At 37.2% G+C, this 8,923-nt stretch overlaps 1 protein-coding gene across 1 annotated transcript in view; it reads left to right on the forward strand.

The window, feature by feature from the left end:
- The window catches only part of PLCXD3 (phosphatidylinositol specific phospholipase C X domain containing 3), a 160,937-nt gene extending 152,734 nt beyond the window's left edge, over positions 1–8,203 (forward strand). Inside the window, exon 3 of the mRNA XM_046671055.1 lies at positions 1,690–8,203. Within this exon, the coding sequence (XP_046527011.1) occupies positions 1,690–1,843 (154 nt within the window). The 3' untranslated portion in view covers positions 1,844–8,203. The remainder of the gene's footprint in view (positions 1–1,689) is intronic.
- The last annotated feature ends 720 nt before the right edge of the window (positions 8,204–8,923 follow it).

Consider the following 8,923-nt stretch of genomic DNA (forward strand, 5'->3'; position numbering starts at 1 on the left):
CTTTCCTTGTCAACAGCTCTCAGTTGTTCTACATTTCTGAAGGCCTTCTATCACCTGTTTCCTTCTTATCTCTCCAACATTTTTAAGATTTCCTTAAATTTTTTGATATAACTTCTTTGAGATTCTTAACTGCATCATTCTCTTTCCTCTCTCCCCTTCTGTCTCTCTTTTCCTTCCTTCTCCATTTCATCCAGGAATTGAATGTCCACATGTGTTCCCTCACACTTTCTTTGTTATTACAATATCATCTCTCAGGCCTCAGTTTGTTTATCTCTTTCTCGTGGAAACCTCCTTTCCTGCCCTCTTGAGTCATAGTCGATTTCACTCCAATGTGCTGTCACAGGATACTGCATCATTATTAAAGTCACCTGTATCTGTCTGTTTGCATCCCCTACTCACAAACACACACCATACTTCTGTCAATGAATGAAGAAATGCTATTTCCTCTGCCTGAAAATGCATTACACATCCTCCATCCTCCAGTCCCACCTTTACTCAGCTAAACCTTCCTAATCCCTCAACATTCAGGGAGCATTCTTCTGATAAGTTTTTCTTGACTTCACAGGCTAGGCTAAGTGACTCTCCTCTGTGCTCTCATGGTAATGAATCATCTGTTGTAATGAAAGTTGGATCACACCACACTTCTTCTCAAGATCTTCCAAATACTCCCCATTTCACTCGGACTAAACCTCAAAGCCCTTATAATGCTCTATAGGATCTTCCCCTCTTTCCTCATTATCCCTCTCACTTCATCTCTTACTACCCTCCCCTTTCTTTTTCCAAGCTTAGGCATGCTACCCCTTTAGGGTCCTGGCAGTAGCTGAAATGCTTTCCCCAGATATCCACATGACTCACTTCCTTGTCTCCCTCAAACCTTTGCACAAATGTACCCTTATCAATGAAACCACCCTATAAGTTGCAATTTGCACCACTCCTCTCCACCCGTACCCTCCTTATCCTCCTTATTTTGCTCCATTTTTATAGCACTTATTCCCTCTTTTCAAATGATATCATTTACTTATGATTATTATTTAATGTCTGTCTCTCCTTCCTTGAGTGTAAGCTCCACAAGGGTGGATATTTTTATCTGTTTTGCTCACTCAAGTTTTCCAAGTGCATTTAATGGTGACTGGGATATAAAAGGTGCTAAGTAAACGTGTTTAAAGGGATGAGCCATGATTGTACTATATTAAAATTTTCTTCTTGTCCACCTGCCCGCCACCAAATGGTGAACTCTTTGAATACAGGGATTTTTGCTGTTATGTCTATTTACAATATCTAGTACATTTCCTGAAAATAGTGGGTTCATAATAAATGTTGGCTAAGTGCCTGTATTCATCTATGATCTTACCGCCCCATAGCTTTGCAAGTTTTGCAATTGTATCGTGCTAAACCAGAATATAAGTGCAAGGATGTTGTTTTCTTAGTGGAGAAGCTTCACTATGAACTCTCATAGCATCTGAGATCTCCAAAGCTGCAGAGTCCGTTATACACCAATATAGTGAATATTTCTCCTGCAACATCTCTTCAGAGGTTAAGAATTTACCATTGTCCGTTTAGCGTTTTTTTCTCCATTCTGTACCTATAATTGGGACATTTATTTTAGTAAGGCGGAAAACTAATGGGAAGCCTGAGCTTGAAAAATAATATCTTACCTTCTGTGACTTCTCTTTTTCTTTCCTTTCTCAGGGCTCTTCCTGCCATGATGCAGTGGGTCCGCACACAGAAGCCAGGAGAGAGTGGCATCAATATTGTCACTGCTGATTTTGTAGAACTTGGTGATTTCATCAGCACCGTCATAAAGCTCAACTATGTCTTTGATGAAGGAGAAGCCAACACTTGATAGCACCATTTGGAGTGTTCATGAATAAGACAAAGAAGACTCATCGTATTAGGCATATTATCTATAAACACTCTGATTTTCCTATTCCACTGAGTCTCTGAGGGTATTAGGGTTTGTAGTGGGTGGGAAAAAGGGGAAACCATTTCTTCAGTGATTGTTATCATAGTCTGCATTAGTATAAATACTTCATTGATGAGTAAACTCTACTTCTAGTGTTAGGGATAAAAAAAGACTGGTGAATTTTGTTTTCCAAAATTAGTCTTTGTAACATATAACTGATGAGTGTTTTGTTGATTGCGTTTCTGATTTCAACCTAGGACTCCTCTACTGTCTTTACCCTCTAACCTGAACTTTCCGTTCCCTCTCTCGCTCGCTCTTTTTAATCAGATGCTGTATGGGACTCAAAACAATTGAATGCCCAACATAACATGTATTTCATTGTTGTACTGAAATTTATCTGTTTTGTGGGACTTGGTATAATAGTCTGTAGTCATCCGCAATTGGGTAATCATTGCTAACTTTTGGTCATAGAAAGTACGCATCAAATCAGTTTCCCTGCATCAGTAATATTGGAGGCTATAATCAGTGATTTTTGTGTTATATGAAAATAATAGTGTTTCGTGGTATTTCTATTTAAGGCAGCTATAAATATAGAGTAAAAATTTCTTTTGAAGAACTATTAGTGCCAACTCCATAGTGAAAAATGGCGGGGGCGGGGGGATAGATGCCATTTTAATTCAGGAATCTCTGAAATAATGTTACCCTGAAAATGCTCAGTAAATGAGTAATTATCACATGTGTTAAAATCAGAAAACTCTGAAAAGAACTCTTAGAAAAGCTCTCCTAACAATTTTCCTGATTAAAAGAAAAGCAGAAGAGAAAGCAATGAAAGATTGTGCAAACTTTCCTACCAAAGTGGAATTTCCTAATATGTAATTCAAAATCTCAGATTTTGAGGAACATATTTCAAGAAGCTTTGATTCTAGTTTTTTACTTGAAGTTGAGGAAGGAGGAAGGGTGGCAGAAAGAGTTAGAGCAATCTTTTTGAAATTATGTCCATAAAATCTCAAGGATCCGTGAATCTTTAGGAGATTCTTAAATACATGTGATTTGGGCAGATTTACTGAAAATCAGCACTGACTTATCACTTCTGGGTTCCATCCTACACTAGGGTCGAGATTTAGGCAGGGCAAAAGTGTCACAGGAAGTTTTTTGGCCAAGATTTGACAGCCCAGGTCTACAGGGAAGAAAAATGATAACACAACTTTGAGCATTGCTTCCTCCTTGTCACCTTTGTGATATTAAACAACTCTGAAATAATCTTAAAAGAGCACAATAACCCTTATCTACATGCCTCACAGGAATATCCTGAGGCACTTAAAAAAATCTACAAAATTTGCTGAAATTCCTACAATTATGAATTATTTTATCTTCATGTTTAGAAATAATCACACCTTAATAGTTTCCTGAGAAAATACAGTCCGTGTAAAGTGGGGCCATAGAGAAATAAAAGCATGGCCTCAGCTTTTAATTAATTTAAATGTAAGACATGTGATTTGATTTCTTAGACCTCGGTAACGGAGTTGATTCCAAGATTATGTATGTCAAGATTATAAATAATCAGAGTTGATTACAGGATTATAATACTCATTATCAGAAAATAGTGTTTATTAGTAACTGCAGGGAGAGGATAGAAATTGTTTATACTGAAGAGAATGCTTATGGAACTTGTATAGGTATGCTTGGTAGATCAAGTATCTTGCACACACATGCAAAAGATATGTTCTACATTCCAGTTGTGTGTAGATGTCTCGCCACACACAATATACCAATGTATGCCCACTCCTGCAGGCAGACAGACACAAATACACACAACCACACACAGACCTGGACAAACACAGTCACAATTCTTCTTTTCAAGTAAAAACATTGATAATATTAAACAATTTAATTTTAAGACTGAAACTCTTAACAATGTATAAAAAAGAGTTATAAGACCTTTGAAAGTAGAGTAGCTGACCAAAATATTTTTGTAAAAATACTGTAGCTTTGGAATTAATTATTTACAAGTATAGGTTTCTTTCTGCTTTCTCTCCTCTTGCAATTTTCTTGTCTTTCTATCTCTTTCCTGTGCTCTTTATGTGCCATTGAATATGAATCCTTTTTAAAAGACTATGGATTATTGAAATTTATGTCCTGTAAATTTGCTTTTTGGGCAGATTATCTCTCTGACTATTCATTATTCATCCTTCAGGAGGATCTTTAGCCAAGCACACTTGCAGTGATACAAGGATTTAACTTATAAATATGACAGACAACAGATCGTTGAACATATTAATGAAAAGTGAATTAAATATAGAGGTAACTATGTTGTATTTTCTTGAACTTAGATGCTTTCTTATAATATTTGCTTAGAATTAGCCTTGTCATTTGGGTGCTGGAAAAAACAAACACGCTGAAGCATTAGACTAATTGTGCAGTTTCTTAACTGGAGAAAGCTTTTAATTGCTGTTAATTATATGCACATAGAAACCTTGCTGACAGAAGATACTTTTGAGCCAATGTTGTGGTTTTCATGTGGACATGCAGTACCTATGTAGCAGGCACTGAGAGTAAATGGATTTGCCTTAATTTCTAGAGGAGGGATCAGGCGGAAGTGAACCATGGGTCCTCCAGCTGGAGGGAGAGTTCACTAAGAGGGATTCCTTTGAAAGACGAATGAAGAGAAGGTGCCATCGGCTGTCTCCTGTCCATTGGCCCTGCCCTGAAGCACACTTAGGGAGCAGGCTGTGGACTTTACATAAAGCGATGGGGGTGAGGACTGTGATATGCAATCAGAGCTTACCCTGAGCCTATGCTCCTTTGTCTTAGCTGGGCATTGTCTTTCCAGAAAGCCAGGAGCACAAGGGCTACACATAGGCCCCAAGATGGTAGGAGACACATCTTGGTGCACTTTTTCTTTTGCTTGTTTCTCAAGACTTTACACAACAAGTCTTGTAAGGCAAAAAACAGAAACAAAATCTAACTTTTACCCAATCTACAGCAGGAAATCAAAGAAGTGGGTTGAAGGAGGGAAAATATGCAAAGAGTATCATTTCTTGGTTTCCTTTCCTGTCTGCAATTTTGAAGGACTAATATGGTGAAGACTCCTGCCATTATCATTTATGTCTCCCTTATTACAACACAATCATGTGAATGCAGAGAATGAGGAGGCATCGTTTAAAAGCCTTAGGATATTCTATATGATGACCTCAATATTCACTTTCAGCCATACTGGGATAAGTCACTTTTCATGGAGGGCCACCTACTATGAATGTATTAGAGCATAAAGTGTTTGCATGCATGTGCCTGCGTATGTACACACATGCAAACACACACACATATACACACACACGCAGCATGCACATCTCACACACATACACATTATTCAAGTTGAAACTGCACTCTAAGCAATCAATCTGATTCTATTGTCATTTTAACTCTTACAATCAATATCTCCTACATTAGTACACATAAACGTAATTCAAATATTTAAATATTTAAGAGAAGAAAAACCCCCAGAAAACCAATGAAAAATGAAACCATCATAAGTAAGAAACACCTAGCAGTAATGGTCTAACTACATTGTCAATTACACTTCAAGCTGGAGAATTGAAGATGGATTTGAACATAAATTACAAGCAAATACGCATCTTCATTTAAAGTTGTTTTTATTTCATTGAGGTTCTGACATATTTTAGCCAAGTTTCCCTGTTCAGGTTCTCCCCTGTTAGGATTCCAGACTGGAAATTGAAAGTCTCAGGAAATGTTTCCTGAGTTTTTCAGTTCTACAGTTTTACAGTTTCGATGACACAATTTTCTAACCTTTGGTTGCTCATCCAAATGAGAGCTCCATAGGTAGAGTGCTCGCATTTTGAATTGCTAGCAGAAAATAATGCACAGTGTCCCTCAGGATATGCTATACAAGGTTTTAAAAGTGTTTTATTTTACAGCACTTTAGTCTTTTCAACTAGATTTCTGTGACACAATGGTGTAAATGCTATATTCGCCATAACTTATTGGTGGCTCCTGTGTTACATTCAGTTTTAAATGATGCTCTAAATTGTTTGTTTTCCCTATGACAACGATAAAATATTCGGTAGAATTTGTAAAACGTGTTGATTGAATCTGTTGAAAATTGAGTCATTTTTATCTCATTCGTGACACTATTTTGCAGGCATCAGTTCTGCATGTGTACTTGTATGAGTCAAAACTATGTGCTTCCGTGTGGCGTGTGTGTCGGTTAGCATATTGTATGCTATCAAAAATCAAACTTATCCTAAAGAAAAAGGGCACATTATGACCAGCCTTAATTCATTGCCATTTTTTGTTGTTGCTGCAATTTGGGATTAAAATTTAAAGAGAAATTATGTTTTCGTTAATGATGAGCTTTAAAAAAGTCATATGAGGAATGTGCTTAAGGATTTATCTGAGTTCCTATGAACAAATAGTTCAGCTGTGGAGCATCTGATGCTTCTCAAAAGTTCCAAATGTCAGTTAATTCATTAACTTCATTATCATCCAGAGACTAAATTCACATTCATTTCCATCAGCAACAGAACCAGCGTATTTCTAAAGCTGTTCTTCCAAACATGGAACCTATTTTGCTTGTAAGGATAAGTTTTCCATGAAAGATTGTTTCTCCAAACCATTACTCTTTGAAAGTTGCATCTTCTCAAGCAACATTAACTGCCTTGGCTCTGTAAGAGTCACTAAAGACCCATCAAGATTAGGTGGTCCCAATCTGGTTCCCTTCTCAAAAACTAAGCGTGCAACACTCTTTCAAACTTTTGTTATCTGCTTCCATGGAATCCAGCTATAGAAAACTCATGACTAATTTGAGAGTGTGCACAGGTTGTCATGCTCGAAGCAAAACTCTGGAATCTTCCTTGGGCCTGGCATCTGGTTATGGAATATTAATCAATCTTCTTATTTCCCCTCTTTCTCTATCCTCAATTATTTTTTTTCTATACTTAAGGTTGCCAGGTGAAACACAGGATGCTCCATGAAATTGGAATTTCAGGTAAGCAATGAATATCTTTTAGTATAAGTACTTCCCAAATATTTCACGAGACAGACTTATACCAAAAAATTATTTACTGTTTATCTGAAATTCAAATTTAACTGGGTGTGTCCTGTATTTTTTTCTAATCTGGCAACCCTACCCATCCTGCCTCTCCCTTTTCAGCTGGGCTACCTATAAGGGGTGAGATCTTACCTCTTTCCATAATCTATGTTAAGATACCTCATAGAAATCTATAGTCCTAATACCCTTCTTGAAGGAAAATGTTGGTCCACGCTAAGTCCCACAGATGCTTTATGAAGGGCCAACTGAAGTGTAGATGGAACAGTCAAGCAAGTACCTCTATAAGATTAACACCACCACCTTCAAAATTTCCCTTCACCGGCCTGTTGCGAAGTCAAGAGTCTCGCCCGTTAATCCCTTAAATAACATTTCCTAGGAATTGAGATGACCAAAAACACACCTACATGTTAAAAACGCCCCTAGAAAGTGGAAGCACCTTCGAACTCAGTACCAGGACCTCCTTTAAAATTCAATTTCTTTTTCTTTCAGAGAAGTAACAAAAGAATCCATTACTCCCCTCATTAACACCTTACCACAAATTATTTTTATCCAATTAGAACTGGCCATCTATGGAATTGCAGAAAATTGACATAAAAAGGAACTTTCTTTACCACCAGAAGAGAGAAGAGTCTGAGGTGTCGACACAGCCCTGTCAGTACCTCCTCAAGGGGTTGGGTGGCAGTTGGGCAGCAGACAGGGGACAGCATATGGACCCTGACAATGAAGCTAGCACCTGACAGACAGACTTGCCAAAGCAAATTATAAAAACCAGCACTTTTTCTGAGGAATTGGAAACCCAGGACACCCCAGAGTAACAGTGAGATCTGAGACCAGTTTCTAGAACAGTTTTTGGAGAGCAGAACCGTGTCAGAATTCCTAAATAGAGTTTTCAAATACTGTCGTTTTCAACAGTGAATCCTTGACGTAGTCTGAATGTGGACTGAGTTATGGAACACTTTTGGTACCTACCTCCTCTCTCGAAATTCCTATAAGTGATAAGAAAAATCCACATCCCTTAATGTAACACTTCCATCTCATGGTCCCTGATTGCACACATTTGTGTTGATTTGCTTCATTTCTAAAGGATGGGAATTTGCAGAGCTGGTGACATTTCCTTCATTAAGACACAGGAAATTCACCAGAGGGAGACAGACCTGTGCCTTCTCTTTTTAGGATCTGGTCATTGATACTTTAATAAATGTGGTGTAAATAAAATACATGCCTACAGTTCTGTTTAGCAAATGTGAATTTTTTTGATAAGATTGTGTTCTTAACGTAAAAAAAGTTTCTTTGTATCCAGTGAAATGCCTAATAAAGTCCTGGTACCAGTTATCTTTATTCTTTTATTTCAAATTCATCAGTGCTTCATTAGAAGCCCAAAAGTGGATCTCTTAAATAGGACATGACTCAGGGCATCAGAAAATATAATTCTTTTTTAAAAATATGAATCATCATATTAGGATCTCCTCTGTGAAAGAAGATATTCTCCACCAATAAAGATAATGCCATGAGTGCTACCATTACATCAAAATTAGGTATCTCCAAAGTCTGATATTTTAGCTTCTTATATACCACAAAGAAGGCCAATTTCAACATAGTGCTATTATGTTAATAGAGTATATTAATATTGTAAAATACCATCTTGAAGTCAAAAGCTTAGGATGAAGAAAATCTACTTTTGCTGAATCTCTACTATGCCCAATGCATGAAACACTGTTTCAGAAATGAAATTGCCTCTGTATTTCACCAAATAAATCCTACATGATGGGGTTCAAATCAGCCTTAAGACAAAATTTAAACATTGTAATAGTATTATAAAGACAATCCAACAAAAGAATGTAGTCCAAGATCATCTTTGGGGTTGAACTTGGACCTAAGTGTCCCAAAAAGCTCTGCTTGTTACATACACTAGGAAGTTTATGACATTAGATTTCTCTTTATAAAGCTGTGAGGAT

The sequence above is a fragment of the Equus quagga genome, chromosome 9, assembly GCF_021613505.1.
Source record: "Equus quagga isolate Etosha38 chromosome 9, UCLA_HA_Equagga_1.0, whole genome shotgun sequence".
Taxonomy (NCBI): Eukaryota; Metazoa; Chordata; class Mammalia; order Perissodactyla; family Equidae; genus Equus; species Equus quagga.